Genomic DNA, 20,760 nt, shown 5'->3' on the forward strand with positions numbered 1-20,760 from the left:
CTCTGTGGTTTAAAGTTTTCTTTTAATCTTTCTCTATTAAATCTCTAAGCTTTGTTCTTCCATTTTCTTTACTCCTTTCATATATCCAACTTCAGAATGCTCTAGATGTAATAGTTCTAGAAGCCCATAGACTTCTGTCTTTTCAAATTTGATTCTGAATCTACGAATCAGATCTGAATTAAAATCCAAGAAATTCCTCTAAGTTACCTTGACTAAGAATTCTAATTCTGAATGCCTTCTCCTACATCAGTAGCAATACTTTCTTGGCCTGGTCCTTTCAATCCAGCCCTGGTATTTATATTTCAGTTTTGAGGGTGCAAGGAATAAGATTAGGGAGCGAGAAGACCAGTAGATCCTCATGAAATACTGATAGTCTGGAGAGGTCTCTGGCAGCTGGAAGTACAAAATCCTCATCTTATAGGAAAAGTTTGTTCTTACAGTTCCTTTGTCCTTCGGTTGTGAGAACACGTTTGCCCCTCAGCTCACAGCTAAAGCCATAAACAATGGACAAGTTCTTGCAAAGACCTTGGAATTTTATAACAGGTATCCTCACTGTAGAACCTCATCTCCTTTTCTAATCTTATTCTAAAGGAGACCAACTCAGGATGTCAGGAATACCCACCATCTTTCCACCTGTCAACAACTCCAGGTCCCTCTTCTCCCCACTGTGTTTCTAGTTGTAGGTAGACACTCTTTTGAACACAAGGTGGTGGACTTATTCATAGAAGCTAGAGCTCCAGTGGGAGGGAGAACATTGGAGGAACACTGAGGACTGAGTTCAAGTTTAATCAGGGGCTAGATTCCAGTAGAAAGGACTATGAAGAGTGTTCAGAATTAACCAAGAGGGCATACCTAGCAGCATGGTGTCCGAGGGCAAGGATGCAAGGAGGAAATGGGGCTCTTCTAGTGACAGGAGAGGGTAAGGGATTGGAGCCCTAACCCTTTTCTGAGTCTTTTCTCATTTGGATTAATTCTCATTTAATTTAATTCTTATAACAGCCCTGAGGGGTGAGTAGGTCCAATTGTAACTGAGCAGGACCCTATTGGCATCATTGGTGACCATCTGATATCTGTAATGGTGTTTGTAACTGCTTAACTATACAGTGGTTTAAAGGGCTGTTCTCATGCTCTTGCTGACTAGGGTTGGGCTGGAGAGGAGGGAGGCTTGGGTGGTTTACCCAATCCCTTCGTGGTGCTGTGTGTGGAGATCATGCTCAGTGCCATACTCTTGCCCCCATTGCCCTCCTTTTGACTACTTGTGGTTTCTTTATATCCTGGTGTTCGAGCTGTAGGCTTCAGCCTGCAGCAGGAGGTCGCAGGCCTCAGCATGCTTAAAAGGCTAAAAACATTTATCAACCTGACTTTAAACTGCACAGGTTTTTCTCTACGGCTCTTTTCCATGGAGCCCCTTCCTATGCATCCTTTGTTCTAGGAACAAGAATATTAAGAAAGTCCCAAAGCCGGAGGTGGACTTCATACCCAGCAGAGGGAAAGGGACAACTGCATCTGCAAAAGCAAGAACAACTTTGCAACAATTTTTTTTTTTTACCCCGTATGGGATCTCTGTCGAAACTAGTTCTGCCTCTTGAACGCTTGAACTTATAAAACCCCCTGCCTTCTCTACCCAGCAGGCTCACAGACTTAGAGGCATTAGCGCACTGTGACCTTCTTTGCCTGGGAAAGAAATAAAGCTGCCTTTTCTACTTCATGCAGAACTCTGTCCTTGAGTCTCAATTCAGTAAGCAGGGTACAGAGGCCAAGTTTCATCAACAAGATGCCCATTTTACAGATGAACTAGTTGAGGTTCAGCAAATTAAGGAAATTGTAGGTCTCACTGCAGATGAGTTGATGCAGTTGGGATTTGAACTGATCCTCCTTGATTCAGAATTCCTTTCCCCAGACCACAGTGCCCTTCAGAAGGACAGGAGGAGAACATGTTCAGATACATTTTTATGGATGTATCTGAAAATCCAGGACCATGTGTTGTATTTCTTTGATTTCCCTTCCCCATTTGTTTCTCATCTGTGATGTGTTCTTTTGGTTGACACACTACTGCCCATCCCAGGAGACAGCCGGGGTCTGTTTGCATCCAAAGCAGAGAGTTTCGACATCTCTGGGCGAGCTGTGCGCGTCTCTTTGCTACATTCTTTCTATCTGGAGGCAGGCAGAGCACAGCTGTGGCTGTTAGACCAGGAGCACAGCTGTAGTCAGCCACCCAGCTGACACCACAGCACATGGTGTCATGGTCTCGTTACTTGAGGGTGTCCTGTTCAAGCTGCTGCATGATTGGCATTTGCTGGGGGCCACGGTGGGGCGGCGGTGGGTGGGGGGAGTTCTATCCCCTTTGTAGGAACGATGTCACCATGCTTCATATTCCATTTGCTACACGTTCTCATAAAAATATCCCACATCCAAGCTTGTTTGCATCAAACTAAACTGCTGGTTGCCAGATTCATGCACTACTCTTGAGGAATTCTGGTTATCATCTGACCTTAGGGGCTGTCATCGCCTATGAGGTCTTTGACCAAAGCTATGTTTCATCCTGATTTTAATCAGGCTATGGTAAATATGATGTACGTTTGGTTCAACTAATAATGTTAAGTAAAAATTTTAAAAAGACCACAAAGGTGATAAATCATTAATATTGTTGATGATGGCTTGAGAAAAAGAACAGACTCACGACAACAACCAAGAACAGCAAATGTAAATTCTCCTTGCTTAGATATTTCTTTAAGCCTCTTCTCTTTTTTAAAGCTTAAAATGGTGAAATGAAACTAACAGATAGTATTTCCTTTTTCTCTATTTTTCAGAAAAAACCACTGTCTGCAATAATAAAGGAAGTCTGTGATGGGTGAGTTTTACTCAGGACTTATCTGAGGCACTCCAGTCTTCAAACTGAGAAGGAAATAGAATATTCCTGTGCAGTTGTAAAATGTTATTCATGAAGTCACTGCTTGATCCGCCCAGAGATACCAGGAATCACTGTGTAAAACTTCCATGACTTTTCTATCCAAATATCATCGCTACTCCTCAGAGAGCAGAAAGTGTGGAGTGATACATGCACACTGAGATTGGCTTTTATTTACTTTGAAAAGTTGTGGTTCATTCATCCTGCTCAGCAGGGAGCAGTTTAAAAAGTTTCTGAGGTTAAATACACATTTCATCTGGTATAAATTGAGAGGGCCACTCAGGTCCCTACAGAAGATAAAATCATTTAAGAGACAAGTCAGTGGTGTTTGTGCTACCACTGGGAACTTCACAATGATAGTGAACCAGCCTGCTTCTCTGGGGCTGCTCTAACAAGTCAAAGGAAAAGTGCACACATATGAAAGTTGCATGTTTTTGTTTGTTTGTTTTTAAAGCAGAGCTGTGAGTAGATTATTCCTTGGAGATTATTTAAGACCTGAGGTCCTTAATTAGAATGTTCCAGTATACAACAGGTGGCCTCTTTGGGCATTGTAGAACACAGAGGCAATTGAAATGTAACAATTATCAAAAATTTAAATTGCTGTATTTCCTTTGTTTTCCTGTCTCTGCTCCACTCCTTCATAATAGGGAGAAATGTAACTTTATATTCAAATACCCCTTCCTCAAAGCCATGAAGATAAAATGCTTAAAGGTGAGCAACAGGCTTGGAATAAGACCTAGACAGTTCACATCTGAAATGGTCTCACGGTAACACAAGGTGGGTTAATGTCGTTTTGTTTGAGGCACTGAACCGTGGGTATGTTGTGTCCTGGTTCAGTTCCAAACACAGGGTGTTTAATTCACCTAACTCTATGAAACGGTAAACGTGAAAGTGACCCTTTTTTGTTTTTTTCTGATCAGTGTATGCTTGTATTTTTCAGGTGGTCCCTTGCCAACCACGAATACTTTGCACTGCAGCATGCTGATAGTTCCAACTTCTATATCACAGAAAAGGTAGGTCCAGCACGTTATTTAATCTGAGACACTTATGTTTAAGGAAATTAAAGTATAAATGATGTTTCCTCTGATCAGGGCTAAACATGCTGGTGTCAATTTTACATCCCTACCACGCATGAAAATAGAGTTTGCAAAGCAAACAACTGCTACTTTAGTATTAACAAGGGGATATTTAGCCCATCCAAGAGTGAAGACCAAATATGTTTCTGCATTCTGTTTTAGCAACAGCATTTGCCTTCTAGCAGTGAATTTCCTAATTATCTCTCTGTCTTATTGCTTGGTTAAAGCATCTATTTGATACTTAATGACTTAGTTTAGCTTTCCTTTCTCAGACTTCTTTTTTTTCCTGAACAACCTCTAAGCTCTGCTTAAAGGAATTGAAACAATGACAAAAAAAAAAAATTTCAAAGCTGGCATTCTATAGGCACGGAGTGTTCTATGGCTCTTGGAAGCCCTGCTTCTTGGGTGATTTTTATTCTTTAGGGAGCTTGGAGGAGAAGGCGGGAGTTGTGGAGACTACAGTGGCTGTGGCAGCAAGTGCAATTAATGTCTTAGAGACCCCTGGCAGGAGAAGGGAAAACTGACATTTCTTCAGCACCTACTGTGTGCCAGGAACTGGGCCAGGCCCGTTACATCACTGCTGATTTCGTCCTCAAGACTAACCTGTGTGATGGAAACAACATTGGCTTTGGTTAACAGATAAGAACTGGAATCATGAAAGTGAGACGGCTTGGCCAGCTACCTCAGGGGTAACAAGCCAGGGAACCAAGAAGCAAGTCCAGATCTTTGTGCTTCTGTCACTTTTCCTTTTGGGAACTTCTAGAAAAGTTTCACATTCATTTTATGGAATTTTACGGAAAATTCACTGAAATGCATAGGAGCCAATGTCGTTCACATGGAACTGATAACCTTCTGGGGTTGGTGGGGAGGGGAGGGGAGGGTTAGCGCGGTGACCGGTTTTCATTACAGCAAGGTGGTCAGTGCTGGGACAGAAGTAGATACAAAATGCTCCGGGAAAAGGGAGAATTGGGTGACCTAAGGCCTCCTGGCTTTGTCGCAATCAGTAGTCCCTAGAGTGATCGGAAGTTTCCCCTTGCATTGGGTGGCGGTGGAAAGTGAAGGCAGGAACCAGGGTCCTGTTCCCACTGTGACTGCTCGCCTCCCGTGGAGCGCGTGGCGGGAGGGGAGGGGCGTTCAGTCCAGCCCCAGGGAGGACAGCCAGAGGCCTGGAAGTGCTTCTCAGAAACTGCTTTATTCTTCCCAGATGGACACTGAAATCTTCATAACTGATCGTATTTTTCTCGGTACAATGATTGCCAGAAGCTGAGCGTGAACAAGTGGACTAGATTTCCTGGCTTGTGTTGTATTTGTTATTTTTTTAAATTGAAATACAGTTGATTTACAGCGTTGCGTTAGTTTATTATGTTTACTTGTTCCTTTGATTCATTCTGCACTCGGTTACGGTCTTTCCCCTTGCTTAACTTTCTTAAGACTTTTCGTTTACTTTATACTGTATTTATATAATTTGCATGTTCTTCTTTGTGAGATAAAGAGGATATAAATAAACAGAAGCTAAATACTAGCAGTTAAATGTATTGCTGCTGATATCCTTAAACAGAAGATTGCCTCATTTCAACTTGGTTTACCTTTTGAAGGTAACTAAAATATTGTGACTTTGGGGGTGTTATTGGGAAAGATTGGATGGCTTTCTTCTACTTGGGATATAATATGAAAAGGTGTAAAAATTATTAAGTGATAAAAATGATAAGACAATAGAAGTTATAATAGAGGTTTTCAAAGGTCACTAGTTAGGGGGTAGTGAAATCAATTTAGTTGGTTGCCATGGCATTAAAAATTGGAATATAATGGAGTAGAGCATGTCAGAGTGCATCACCTGTGTGGCTTGTGAAATACTTGTGTCACACACACACACACACACACACATCATACATGTGCTAGTTGTTTACCCTGGGCTGTGGCCCAGAAGCAGCTGAGTCACAAATAGCTCTGCCTTTGATTAACTGTATTGAATTGTGTCACCTGGTAGCTGTCCTGTCTTCTGCCATTATTGTCAGGAGACCTCCGTGCAGTGGAGATTACTGAGGATGGAATTCTCAGAATGGAGAACGTAAGCATCTCAGAGAGGACCTGTTAGAAATGTAGATTTTCAGATCCCAACCCTGGAGACTCAGAATGGCAGGCCTTGGACATGACCTCAGAATGGCAGGACTTTGCACTTTGAGAGCCCTCAGTGGAGTTCTGATGCAGGTGTCCAGGGGCGACTTGGAGAAACATTGCTCTGGGGCCACTTTTTGAAGAGACAGGGACCTGAGTGTCCCAGGAACTGAACCCTGTGGACAGGAGTCACAGTCACCTCCTAAGTTTGATTTAGGAATGTGTTTGTGTGGCCGATTCTTGGAATAATTTAAAAGTTCACGTACCATTTATGCTTTTATTCTAATTAATATTAATAGATACTCAGAAAATTCACATGACACAGAACAATGGGGAAATTACTATTTTATAGGGCACCCTACTCATTTTCTGGAAAACCTTGTGTTGCCCGAGGAAATTCTTGAATTCAAAGGAATCTAGAGGTTTAAATTTAAACGTTGAATGTAAAGGAACTGCCACCTAAATCTGTCGTCATTCTGGGTCTCCCTTCACTGGCCAGTAGCAGAGATTCTTCCTTTACCGAAAGTTTAGGGAATGCGAAGACTCAATTTCCCAATCGTAGCCCCTTGTTTGTAAGTAAAGTGTCATCGCTGCTCCTCCGCAGCTGTCACTGGGCACAGCGGTGTGTGCATGTGGCATAGAACTTGACGCACACAGCGCAGGAAAGGGACCTTGAGTCCTGGGTCCTCGGGGGCAAACCTGGGCTGCCTTCCATCTGCAGTTAAGCCCACCTCGTTTCTTGCAATTACTCCTAAAAATAGAGCCCATTTCCTATTTATTAAGTAATGTATTTAGCATCATCTTGGTTACTTACAGCTCAGTGAGTTGTTAGGTAATGTTTGCATTACCATGGTAACCGGTGACTAATTTTCGAAACTCTTACATGTTCTCGGTTACTGATTTTCCCTTGTATGTGAGTGAGTGGTCTCCCTCCGTCAGGCAGAGATGAAATATCGCCTGTAATTTTAAAGAAGAAACAATTCTCCAGGCATGGCCTGACAAGCTAACACCTTATATAACTGATGGATGCTTGTGCGTCTCTTCTGAGATCCTTAGGAAGGCATCTCCCCTGCTTTTCTCATGTTATCCAAACCCGTTTTCTGAAATTGTCTTTATTTGCTTATTGGATCATTAACTCCTGTTTTTCAGTGCAGGGAGAGAAAATGTCAGGTTGTTGAGCAGCGTTCAGCAGAAGCATAACGTGCAAATACCTTACAGAAAGTTAAGATTCAGCTATTTACAAGTTCAGATTCTACCACAGAAACGTTTATATTTTCAGGGTGATGTCTCAGAGACAGAGAGAGAAAAAGAGAGAGAGAAAGAGGGAATACAAAACAAAAAGTAAATTGTGTATTTTTTCAGCTTTATTGAGGTATAATTGACAAATAAAATTGTACGATATTTAAGTGTATGTCATGGTGATTTGGTTTACATGTAACATTGTGAAACAGATTCCCACCATCTGGTTGATTAACATATCCATCACCTTATTTATTCATGTATTTATTTAGCGACAACATGTAAGTTCTACTCTCTTAGCAAATTTCAATTATACGATACAGTGTCATTGACTAAGTCACCATATTTTACATTAGGTCCTCAGACTTTATTCATCTTATAACTTGAAATTTTGTAGCCCTTTACCAACCTCTTGCTATTTCCCCCAAGCCTTCAGCCCCTGGCAACCAATTTTTCCTCTCTCTGTTTCTATGAGTTTGACTTTTTTTTTTAATCTTAAGATTCCACAGATAAGTGATTCCATGCAGTGTTTGTCTTTCTCTGACTTATTTCACTTAGCAGGACACCCTCAAGGTCCATCCATGTTGCTGCGAATGGCAAGCTTTACTTCTTTCTCATGGCTGAATAATATTCCATTGTATGTATATATATACCTCATCCTCTTTAACTGTTCATCCTAACCATTCATCCTTAGGTTGTTTCCATATCTAATTGTAAATAATGCTGCAGTGAGTATGGGAAGGCAGATTCCGCTTTGATAGCCTGCTTTCCTTTCCTTTGGATATCTACCCAGAAGTGGGACTGTTGGATCCTTATTATGGTTCTATTTTTGATTTTTTTGAGGAACTTGCATACTGTTTTCCATAGTGCCTACACCAATTTACATTCCTACCGACCATGTAGGAGGGTTCCCTTTTTTCGTATCCTCACCAACACTTACCTCTCTTTCCCAATCTCTCTCTCTCTCTTTGTTTTTGATAATAGCCATTCTAACAGGTGTGAGTGGTTTCTCATTGTGGTTTTAATTTGCATTTCTCTGATGATTAGTGATGCTGAGTAGTCATATACTTGTTGGTTGTTTGTATGTCTTCTTTGGAAAAATGTCTATTCAGTTCTTCTCCCCTTTTCTTAAATTGGATTGTTTGATGGTTTGCTATTGAGTTGTGTGAGCTCCTTATATATTTTATATTTTAACCCTTTATCAGATGTATGATTTGCAGATGTTTTCTCTGTTCCATAGGTTGTGTTTCCATTTTGTCAGTGGTTTCCTTTGCCGTGCAGAATCTTTTCTGTTTGATGTAATCCCACTTGTTTATTTTTCCAAACTGCGTGTTTAAGTGTTCCAGTGGAATTTGTCTTCCGAAAAAGAATTCTACAGAGAGGGAGTGCTAGGCATTTTAGTCCATTATCCTCATTCCAGTCTGATGATGAGGTATTATTATCTCTGACTTACAGTGAGGAAAGTGAATCAGAGAGTGATTACACAACAGCTTGTTTAGGTCATGCAGATGGGCAGTGGTCAAGCTGAGACTTGGACCCGGATGCTGTCTGTGCCACCTCCTGGAGACCCTCTGTCCATACTGCCTGGGCCTCGATTTGTTTATGACGCCTTTATCTTGCTGACACCAAGCCAGTGATCCTGATGGTAATTGCCTCAAGTCAACAAAAACAAGAAGTTACAGCCTGTGAGCATTGGTTACTAGTTTACTAGGCTGTGGCTTCCTTATTCTTTAGGAGGATGACTTGGAGAAATTTGTAACATAATCTTCCACTCAGTAGGGATTAACAAAGCACATTTTCCTTTGCCTTTGGTCTGGACTGTCTAATTGTCTAAGGTAGTATCAGTCCACTAATACCATTCTTTTCAGGCAAACAGGAAAATTGCCTCGTCATCCTTAACCTTAAGCGTGCAGGCAGGTAGGTCCCCAGGAAACACGGGGCATGGTGGAGGATGCCATTAGGAGGACTGTGTACTTGTGGACAATTGAAGTTTTATCATGACTTCACAATGGTATTGGTGCCCCTGTGCTAAGACCTACTTCAGAATATATGAAGTATCGTGATACACCTCGGCAGGATCTCGTTTCTTTAAGATCTTATTTTGTAATAATAGGAATAACCATGCCTCATCCGGGCCCTCTCTGCAAAGCTGGCCCCAGGAACCTTTGGGAAGGAAGTGGGGTCGTTTGAAACGTACTCCTTTTTAATGCTATTCCCACTTCCTGAGTGCTCTGGGTTCTCAGACAGACCTTGAGCTCCCCCAGATCCCTGGACAGACAGGAACTGTGTGTCCCCGGGACTTGTGCGACCCACCTGGGTCAGGAGACTACTTGATTATTGTTCAACTATCACAGTGTGAGCACTGGACTCTACAAAGAGCCCAATAAGAATACATCTCATTCCCTGCACCCTTGGATCCCAAGGTAGCGGAGGAGAAAACCTTGCCGTGGGCACGAGTTCTGAAGAAGGAGAGGGAGGGACAGAGTAGAGGGATCCACAAGGATTCTGGAGTGGGCTAACCGTGTCTGAACTGAATTTTGAAAGACTAACGGGATATGTCTTCATTCAAGGACAGAACAGTTCTTGGGAGTTTTAGGCGCCTGGGCAGGCCACCTGAGGAGTCAGCTGGGGAACAGTAACAGGTGCACTGAAGGTTTGTTGGATGCTTGCTCTGAGGGAGGCGGTCAGCTACGTGCTTCACATGGGCTACTTGTACTTTAATCTTCACGGTCAGCCCCGAACCAGATTTTATTGTTAACGTGCCCCATTCTCCGGAGGGCACAGCTGAGGCTCAGGGGTGTGAGTAGCAGAGCTGGGACTGGACTCGGGGGTCTGACTCCAGATCTAGGGCCCTGCAGTGGGACGGGCGGGAATCTTGGTGTTTCTCACTGTGCTGTGCCACGGGAGGAAAGCACACCAGTTCTTGGTGCTGGAGTTGGAGATCGATCTTTCCTTCCTCTCTTTTACCTGCCAGGTCTTCTCTGCTGATAGCCCTTATTCTGACCCCACTCGGTCCTCCAAAAAGCACGTGATTCTATTTATATCCGCAACCCCATGATGCAGCTTGATCAGAATTGCTGGACCCAGTAATTTGCCTTAGAAATTCCCTAGAGGTATACACATTACCAGCGGAGTTCCTTTTCCATTTGGAACAAGTCTGATGAGTCCAAGGGAACTGGTTCTATCCCTGCGTGTGAAGGTCAGCTTTGTACAGAGACGCTGAATGGTGCTTCTCAGCTGGGTTGGTTAACACAAAGGCGTGAGTCCCTGTTGGTCACTAAACAAATTGAGGACAGGGGTGTCATGTGGCTGGCTCAAGGACACTGTAATGAAAACAGTTTAATTTTGTACATATGCTTTGGATAATTTTCATTTCAAATAGGCCTTTTTTGTGTGATGGACCTAGGCTGTCTAATAAAAGAAATCTGGGGCATTTGTGTTAACTGCATCTACCTCTGTGTCAATACCCTTAAGCACAAGACAGCTCTGGTCAACTTGGCTCATCTTTTAAAAGTGGCTAAAGTGTTGTGAGGTTTGGGGTATTCTTGGGAAAAGATTGGGGAATTTTCTTCTATCTTCAGTATAATGTAAAAAGTATAAAATGGCTTTTAAATGATACAATTACAGGACAAGAGAGGTAATAATAGGGTTTTTCGAACTGTTGGTCACCACATATTAGTGGGTGTTAAATCAGTTTAGTAGGTTGAAAAGACATTAAACAATGGACCACAATAGAGTAGAGAAAGATCAGAGTGTGTTACAAGTGTTGTTTTGTGAAATATTTGTTTCTTGTGCATTCATATACATGTGTAGTCTTATTTTTTTTCATCCTGGGTGAGGAGCAAAAATGTTTGAAAATCACTGAAAATATTTACAAGGTGAGAGGATTAACTAGGGGAAATAAATACAAGTGCTGTATGTTACAGAGTTTAAGGAAGCCTCACATTTGGAGTGTGTTCTTCCCTGAAGAAAGTAATACACACACACACACACACACACACACACACACACACACTCACACTCTCACGTGCCGCCACCACCACCAAACAAAATACAAAGCAAACTGAAGCATGTCTTCTCCTGGGGAGCTGCCCCTCCACTGGCTTCTAAGAGGGGCAGCTTAGGGCCTGGTGCCATGTGTCCCTTCCCTGTTACCCCCAACAGCTATGGGGACCAGAAATTGACACCTTACCCTAGCTGAACCCCCGACATTCTCTCCTGGGAATCTGAAATTGAGAGGTGAGCTGCGTGATGGTGTTTGTTAGCACGAGAAGGTCAGATGAAGTCAAAGCTGATACGATGTCAGGGCAGATACATCTCCCTGCAAGCTGAGAACAGAGCTGTGTAGCCCTAGCCACCCATGTACAGAATAAAACGAGTCTGCAGAAAGGATTAAGACTTGAGATAAATGGGGATGAAGGCCTGTGAGGGAGTCTGAGGAGGGGGAGAGGGAGAGGCTGCTGATCCTGATTTCCTCTCTGCTTCCCGCTTCCTGTCTTGGCAGCCCTGTGAGAGGAGCTGCTGTGGCTTTTCACTCCTGCCCCTAAAAACCACTGCATGCAGGTCTCAGTTACTCTTGATCAAAGAACTTGCACTGGGACAGGCATTTTCATTTGCCTAAACCAGAGCCCGGGAACACTGTAAATTTCCTAGCCCAGCCACATACGCTCTGCGAAGCTCCCTTTGCTGCTGCCTTTAGTAAAAGATTCTGGATTTGTTCAACAGAAGCCCCTGTTGCTGCCTCAGCAAGGTACCCCTCACTCAGCCAGGTGTAACCAGCATAAGCTGCCGCTTGCAGACCTGGGCCAGTGCCTCAGGGACCGGCTCACAGCAGGCAGGAGTGAACGAAGAAAGATGTTCCTGCTTTTCAGCTCCTCTGACTGCCAGCATTTCTCTCCTGCTGCCCCTTGGCCCCGTCTCTTGCCGCCCCTTGGCCCCGTCTCTTGCCTTTCTCACACCCTGCTGCCTGCTCTCGTCTTTGTAAAAGACTCCATGTTCATGTGTGCCTTGCTGCTGAATTCTTTCTTCTTTGGTTTTAACCGAACCTGACTTCCGCTATGGAAGCACCTTGCCCTGTTGGCTGCTTGTATGCCTGTCTCCAGTCTCTAGAAAGCACTGGACTTCCCTAGACAGGCTGCTTGTCCTGGATCTGCCTGCTCATAATCCAGGGCTGTCCAAGAGAAGTGGCCATGCCGGGAGGAAAAGAGCCATGCCTGCAGGTATTCCCGAAAAGAAACTTGTACTGCCTTCCTGCATGTGCTGGGCACTATGCTCAGCTTGAGAATTTTTTTTAACATCTTAATTAAGGTAGAACTCATCCGTCATAAAAATCTACCCATTTAAAGTGTACAATGCAGTGGTTTCTAGTGTATTAACAGAGTTGGATATAGCGCTTTATTTTTCAGATCATAAACCTGTGTCGTTTCTACTTGGGGTACTGTCCAGTTCCAAACCAGCAGCTCTCAGATGTCAGTGTAGATGACAGCCTCAAATCTAGAGATGTGGATTGAGTAGATCAAGGCTGGGGTTCAAACAGTTTTAACCAATCCAGGTGGTACTAGTGCCACATCTGCACACTACCCATTAGAAGTGTGAGCAGTCCCTGATCTTCTGATTTCTGCATGCGATGTGTCTGCTGAAGAAAATACACAACTTAAGAGTTACTGGTTATGTTTTATTCAAAGACCTGCCTGAGGACTATCGCCCAGGAGACAGCCTGTCAGATAGCTCTGAGGCACGGTTCCAAAGAGGTAAGGGAGGAGCCAGGCTATATAGGAGTTTTTGCTGAGGGGGAAACCAAAAGCATTTAGTCAAACATCAGAAGATTACTGTTAATTACAAAAAAACCCCCAAAACCCAGACATCTCAAGTTAATGATTTTAGCCCTTCTCTATGTTTGGGAAGAGGCAGGAGCCTGGGCTCACTGAAATTATTTCTTAGATATGCATTATCTCGGGTCAGTATCCTGTTTTTCTCCATCCTGAATTCCCCTCAGGGTGCTCTCGGAGGCTGGCTGCGGTGGCTGATGGCTTGATGGAGACAATATTTGCTGTTTACCAGAATGTCAAGCGACATTCTTTGTTTATTGAAATGACAGGCGGCATTTTTTGTCTGCAGATGAAAACCCATATTGTGAATTCTTATCAGCTTGTAGGCCTGTTGTGCTCCCTGAGCTGGGGACATCATTCTGCTTGGTCTCCATCATTGCTGAGGGAGAATGAGACCCAACTTCCTTACTTAATCTGGCCGTCAAAGGTGTGTCACAATCTAGCCCCAGTCAACATTTTCAATTTGCCATCTTTTTCTTGTTTTCTCAACATTAGCCAAACTGCCTCGGTGTTCTGCAAATAAACCTTGTTCTGTCTCCCTTGTGTAGCTTTACTAACTTGGAATTGAGTCCTGTCTGCCTGCCCTCCCTCCATCCCATTCTGTTTCAAGTCCTAGATTAGATGCTGAGGGTAAAGAGATGAAATGACCTACTCCTTGCTTCTAGGGGAGAAGAGTCTTAAAGACAGACACACACTGGAAGTAATGGCATTAAAGTAACTGCCATTTCAGGACAGCCGACTCTCTTCTCCTTACCAATCCTAAATTATTTGAGCCAGAAGAAACCTTGGCTGCTTGCCTGAAATAATCTTAACCCTGATATTGGAGATTAATTTCTACGTCAAGTCCTTCAGGTCTAAATCTCTTCTCTTCCTCTGCTGCTGTAGGAATTGTCTCTTCAGGTTATTGTCTCTTAGCTAATCAGGACCTGCAGCTCTTTTTGTTGCCTTGAACTCTTATTTAACTATTTGTGTGCTAATTTGTATTTCCTCCTCCCTGTGATTCCAAATGCCTTATCAACAGAAACTCCATATTCTACTCCTGGGTCCCCTCCAGTGCCTCACTTGGTTCCTTGAACATATTCTGTAGGTGTTCAAAGATTGTGGATTTTTTGTGATGCAGTTTTCTTTGTGAGATTGAAAAGTACAAGTAGTTGCTTAAATTATGTATAATGTTGGTTAATTCAATTACCAGCATATGCACATACACGTTCAGATTATTCACACTGGAGGAATTGTAGAGTGAATAAATGAATCTTAATGCTCTTCTCAGTCTTAAATCAGTATTGAAAAGTTGGCTTTCAGTACCCCACAACTGATTATCTTTTCCAAAATAAGTACGTACATACGTACATACACACACACACATAATATTTATACCGTGCTGGATGTCGACTGAAAATTTTAAAGATTCATGAGATTGCATAAGACGATTCTTAAACCCAGTCGCATGGATTTAAGTACTCCTTTAAAATAAATGACCTATTTTGGAGAACTTGGTCAGCTGTAGGAATTTATCTCTAGTTCACAGCAATCGCTGTGGGGAGGCAAAAATAAGAGACCCTCTGGTACCTCACTTTCTACAAATAATTCATTATGCAGAGGATCAGAGAGTAATGCAGTTTTAAAGTTGGTGTTACCATTTTTATTTCCATTGTAGCAAACAACAGCCTCTAAGAACCAAACTGTAGCTGTGACAGATAATTTACCCCAAATTGTGCAGTAGTTCAATTCTGAGAAAGAGAGTTTTACTTGATTTCACCCTGACGGATCCATTAATATTCATGTGCTCACCCATCTTCAGTTCTTTAGTCCAGGCAGGCTTGGCTCTGTGGAAGCAGTGGTCATAGAAGAGTAGAGAGAATTCTAGGCTTAAATACATGCTTTAAAGTTTCCGTGAAGGAAAATACGGGCAACTGACTTCAAAACCTTGTTGGCATTCTCTCCCCCCGACCCCCACACACTCTTTTTCATTAGATGAAGGAGAAATTTATGGTAGTCACACTCCACTGTGCTGACACATTTTTTTCATAACCAAGGAACAATTAAATGCCAGTGTTTGCAGTTGGAATTACAGTTACATACAGTGAAAGCAAGTTACTAAGAGCAAAGGTTGTAGCAAGAATCTTGGCCAACAGGAAAAGCACTTTGGAATTTGGCGTACTGTGTTTGCTATGTCTTAGCCCTTTCAGCTTCCATAATAAAAATCGCATAGACTGAGTGTCTTACAAACAGCAGATCTGGAGTCTGGAAGTTCAAGGTGAGGGTGCTGGCAGATTCAGCGTCTGGTGAGGGGATGCTTCCTGATTCGGCCACCTGGTCCTTGTGCCCTCATCAGGCAGACAGAGAGAGGGAGCTTTCCTAAGGGCACTAATCTCATTCACGAAGGCTTTCTCATGACCTAATCACCTCCTCAGGCTACACCTCCCAATACCATCACGTTGGGCGTTAGGATTTCACTCCTGAGGGCTAGGATCTGACTTTTGAGGGGACACAAACATTCAGTCTGTAGCAGCATGCCACATGTGAACCAAGAATAGTTTACTGTCATCCCCTAGATGTTACATTTTGAGATTTTCCAAGTCAGGGACCAAAAGATTATTAATATTATTAAGATTTACTTTATGGACGTATTGGATTTTTCCCAATTCAGTAGTCAAAGACAAAAGGCAGGGGTTGAGCTAGGGGCAGGATGATAGCCACTTGGCGTCCCTGGGTATTTGGTTCCTGGGATGTTGTTTGGGATAGAGTGGCAGGTACTACTCCTGGGTTCCCTCAGCGCTTTCTCGACCTGTCAAGCCCAACTTGTAAAAACTGAAATGTATCCACACACCTGCACATATACACACATGCCTCAGACTGTCCCAACTTCCCTCAGGAGCCATCCAGCCGTAGCACTGGGCTTCAGCCAGCCGTTTCCTTTTCTGGGAATGTCACCCCACCTCCCTCCTGGTGCCTTTGCTCTTAGTGACTCAAGCTAAATTGGCATTAGGCTTTCTGAAGTATCTAAAAACATTTTTGGGGTGTTTTTAGAATATTCTAATTAGAGTTTGGGAATTGGAGGGGAGCTATCATTTAAAATCATTTGGTGCTTTTCCTCCAGGACTTGGAAGAGTATATGCTTATTTCAATGTGAAGAAAAAAAAAGACTGTCTAAGTTGAGTCATACAAATGAGAGGGAGCAGGAGAGAGGAGGGTACTGACTGCCACCAGCATTACTCAGATGTCAGTGGGTTTTATGACATGTTATTTAATGTTTACCACTGACTGTTGGGTAGAGGCTATAACAAGATGATTACACAGCCAGCTAACTTTTTTTTTTTTTTGCTTAGGCTCCCTAGCTTGTGTTTGGTAAGATACAACCGCTTCTGGAATTGCAAGCAAAGATAAATGCCGGAGGTCATGGTAATTCCATGTTCTCCAGTTCAGCTATTAAACCAATGAATAGATTGACTCAAGTACTGAAACATTTAACTGTGTAATGCTCAGATACAAAGTAAGTGGCACACGGGTTTCCTCCAAAGGCAAGCACTTGTTTACCAAAAATGACCCTAGAAATACCAGGACAGCCCTTCTAAACAAAACTAACAAGAGTTAAAAACAAAAACCCGTTATCAGTAGAGGCAATGAGTTCAGAGAATGACTCTATGACTCTTATATATTGTGTTCCAAAGCCAGAAAGCTAGTTGTAAATTTCCTAAGCACAATCCCATGCATGTTTCTTTATACTCCGGGGATGTGGTTTATTTTTGAATAGCTATTGGGCTATGGTTCTCAAAGTTTTAAGATGGTAACACAATATATAGCGTGTGTTTGTCAAAGGTAACACAAAAAAGTCATGAAACTATAGTCACCATACTACTCATGCTACTGGAAATGCCTTTCCATTGTTGTTGTTATTTTTAGTCTTTTACTTACGATTTTGTTTTATATTTTTAAAATGTTTGCTAGGACCCATCTGGGTGACTTCATGATTGTTACTGATTTTTATCCCCAGTGTGAAAACCGTTTCGTTTCACTTTCTGCTCTATGAGGTCACAAAGTTAGGTTTCCTCAGCTTTGCTATCCCAGTGTCTAGAACAATTCTCAAAAAGAAAAAAAAAAAAAGAAGGAATGAACGCCCACTACAACAGCAGATCAATGATCGAAGGACAGACTTGAGGGATAGGCATGAACAAAAGGAAGACAAGAAATAAAAAATAGATACAAAGTTTGGTAGAAAGACTGGGGAGAGGACTGAGGAAGGAGATCTTGTTTGCACTCATGAAACGTAGCGGGTCTGCAACTGTTTTCTGGATGAGACACTCTGTGATATTGGGGGTCTAGAATGCCCACTCTTTTCACTGTGATCAGCATTAAGTTACAGTGATAACGATTGCATGATCATTTCTTTTTGATCTCCACCGTTCCAGTTATCTATTTTTGCATTAAAACACTCCAGATTCAGTAATATAAAACAAAACTCCATTATCAGTGGCGATGATTAGTTACACTCACTGATTCCCTGGGTCAGGGATTTGGACATGGTGCAAGGATGATGGCTTGTCTCTGTTTGATGATGTCTAGAGTCTCATCTGGGAAGATGTGAATATCTGGGGGCTGGAATCATTTGGAAGCTTCTTCACTCATGTATCTGGCTCCTGGGCTAGGATGACTCAAGGGCTGGGTTCAGCTAGCATTGTGAACTGCAGTGCCTACCTGTGGCCTTTCCGTGTGGCTTCCTCACAGCATGGTGGCAGTGTTCCAAGAAGCTCCCTGAGAGGGCACTTCCTGAGAGCCAGTGGTCCAAGAGAACCAAACAGATGCTGAGTGGCTCTTTATGACTTAGCCTTGGAAGTTTTGTAGAATCTCCTGCTGTACCCTGCTGCTGAAAGCAGTCATAAGCCTCACCAGATTCATGTGGAGAAGACACGTACCCCTCCTCTCCATGGAAAAATGGCAAAGAACTTTGGAGCTTTTGACTAAATTCCCAGATGCCTTTCTCTCTCAGGGAAAAGCTGTTAGATAGATTTACTATTTTCCACGAGATATCCGAAGATTAAGCTATGTCTTCTACTTTTTCTAGATTTCAAATTTTTAAGCTAAGAGGAAGAAGAAAAGATAGTTAAAGTAAGACAAATAGAAGGAAATTTACATCATTAAAAGGTAGAGCAGCAATGAGATGATTTTCCATGTTGATAAAGGATGCAGGAGGAGGAAAGATTTATTGCTTCTCTTTTTGAAGGTTGGAGAAGGAAGACTAATTGGGTAAATTGAGCAAGTGTTCACAGGACTTTAGAGGGAATTTCTTAGGTATTTTGATGTTCACACCTTCTTTTGAGTATAATTTTGGGAAAATTGGAATAGGAGATTTTGGGAAAATTGGAAAGGGAAAGTTTTTGAAGATTACAGTTAAAAAATAAAAGTGAGTGCTTTGTTACCATTAACTGCACTTGTAAACTAGTAACTACTCTTTGTTTTTCAAAGACAGTCTTGTGCTTGGTGCTGTGGCAAAAGAGAAAGCTGCACAATACCTGGTGTTTTCATTTCAGTCCCATCAAGTCTCTGGGACTGGTGTCAATCAAGTTAACTTTGGTTATAAAGCATTCTTCAGTCACTCTTCAGTCTTACAGGGGAAAATTACAAAAAACAAAATGAAACAAGCAAACAAAAATTTAAAGTGATTCACTGTGGTCTTATCTAAAATTTTCCATTTCATTAAGAGATGAATAAGAAGGGATGGCTTCCTCCTCCATTTTTTAAAATGTATTTCTTCCGTTTTTCCCATTCTTTCTCTGCTTCCTGATGTTTATTTTTTTCTTCTCCTGTGGCCCCCCTTTTTTTTCCTGCTGATCCTTCCTTTCTTCCCTCCCTCCCTCCCTTCCTCCTTCCTTCCTTCCTTCCTTCCTTCCTTCCTTCCTTCCTTCCTTCCTTCCTTCCTTCCTTCCTTCCTTCTTATCTGTGGACTTTAGTTTTCTTTCACTCCATCTTTCCTCACTACCATCTCTTGTTTTAGGTTATTAGCCATCTTTTAAAAACTGTCTCTTCCTAGTCTCTGTTCATCTACTTTTCTTTCTCTTTTTGTTCAGATGCCCTCTTTCTTGCAACTTTAGACTTGTAGGCTAGTGCAGATTTTTAGATATATAAAAAAAATCAGATGCCACTTAACTAATTTAATGCAACTTATGTAAAACTTTGTTTTTCAATATCTGTTGCTCCTAACCAAACAGATAGATATGAAATCTCAAATTTCATTTTAAAAATTTACACAGATTAATCACATTGATATATTAGAAGAAAAAGAATAAAAATTGTTCTAATGATCAGGATTCTAGTACTCAGAGAAAACCACTGATGTTTTAGTAGATGCACTTCCAACATATGTGAGTTTGGCTGTGCATTCGTTTTGTAAAATGGAATCATAGCATACACATTCTTGCATAATTTGTGTTTTAAATTTTAACTTAGTGTCTAGTAGGCATCTTAACATGTTGGTTAGTAACTCTTCCCACTTCACTGCGTAATGAAGATTAAACAGGGTAATGCTATGCCAGGCGCTTAGTCCATGGTCATCCATCCATGAATCATATTTCCTATTTATTTGTCAAACTTTCTTAATGGCTAAGAAGTATTCAACTTGGTTTTTAAATCAGTTCTTTTTGTTTGGATTTTCAGATTGTTTGCCTTTTCTCTCTCTTCCTCTCTCTTTTTGTTTTTGTTTTTAAAATAATGCTAAAGTATCCATTCCTTAAACTGAATCTTTGTGTAATACCAGAAGACATCAATAGAAGTTGAATGATGAGTCAAGCTGGGTCGTCCTGACTTGTGTAGCTGCCGCTACCCTGGGTGCCAGACACTTTCACAGGCAATTCATTTAAGCATTTAGGGCTCCCAAGGGTCTTGGGGTGGGGGGAGGTTTGAAGCTTTAGGTCACACAGCTCTGAACTGAAACCGAGATCTTCTATTTTATTGCAAAGACGTTTCCATTTCAGGGGATTTTAGAGATGGTTCAGGTCTTCAGAAGTATTTGATTTATCCGGCCTTTAAAGTATTATTTTGACTATTTCAACATGAATAAAAAATCAACATAAAGTATAATAATGGCTTCATTATTATTAACTTAAGCTACCAGGTTAAGTTGACTTTAGGCAGACCTCAATGTGAAGCATTTCATTTCCTCCATCCTTGTGCATATATTTACACTTCTTATAAACGTGTCATTGACCGGGAAGATTGTACTGTTTTATTTTAAATCAGGCATGAATCCACCCACTCAAGTAAAATCACCTAAGCAAGTTTCCTGCTGCGGCACCTGAATGCCTGGTTCTTATCCGATCAGGGATAGTTCAGGCTTCTTGGCATGGGCACATGTCAGTTTCAGATAACAGGGGAAAACTGAATTTTATTCCTTTCTGTAAGTTTTGAGTGCTCTTTGCCTGACCTCCAATACTGATTATGAGGACTGAGTTGAGATTAGATGTTAGTCATACAGATTTCAAAGAAAATGTGCCCTCTTGTTCCCTTCCAAGCACCTGGAGAAACTCCTGAGATTTCAAGTTTAGATCTTGAAGGTTACCACTGACAGCTTCATACCTGGGTATTGGAGGCAGAAGTCTAA

General features: G+C 42.0%; 1 protein-coding gene across 4 annotated transcripts in view; it reads left to right on the forward strand.

Moving 5' to 3' along the window:
- The window catches only part of ELMO1 (engulfment and cell motility 1), a 488,726-nt gene that overhangs the window by 106,178 nt on the left and 361,788 nt on the right, over positions 1 to 20,760 (forward strand). For all 4 annotated transcript variants that reach the window (XM_015237313.3, XM_072964661.1, XM_006201899.4 and 1 more), the window contains 2 exons: positions 2,811 to 2,851; positions 3,849 to 3,921. In XM_015237313.3, coding sequence (XP_015092799.2) covers positions 2,811 to 2,851; positions 3,849 to 3,921 — 114 coding nt within the window. The remainder of the gene's footprint in view (positions 1 to 2,810; positions 2,852 to 3,848; positions 3,922 to 20,760) is intronic.

This window comes from Vicugna pacos, chromosome 7 (genome assembly GCF_048564905.1).
Source record: "Vicugna pacos chromosome 7, VicPac4, whole genome shotgun sequence".
Taxonomy (NCBI): Eukaryota; Metazoa; Chordata; class Mammalia; order Artiodactyla; family Camelidae; genus Vicugna; species Vicugna pacos.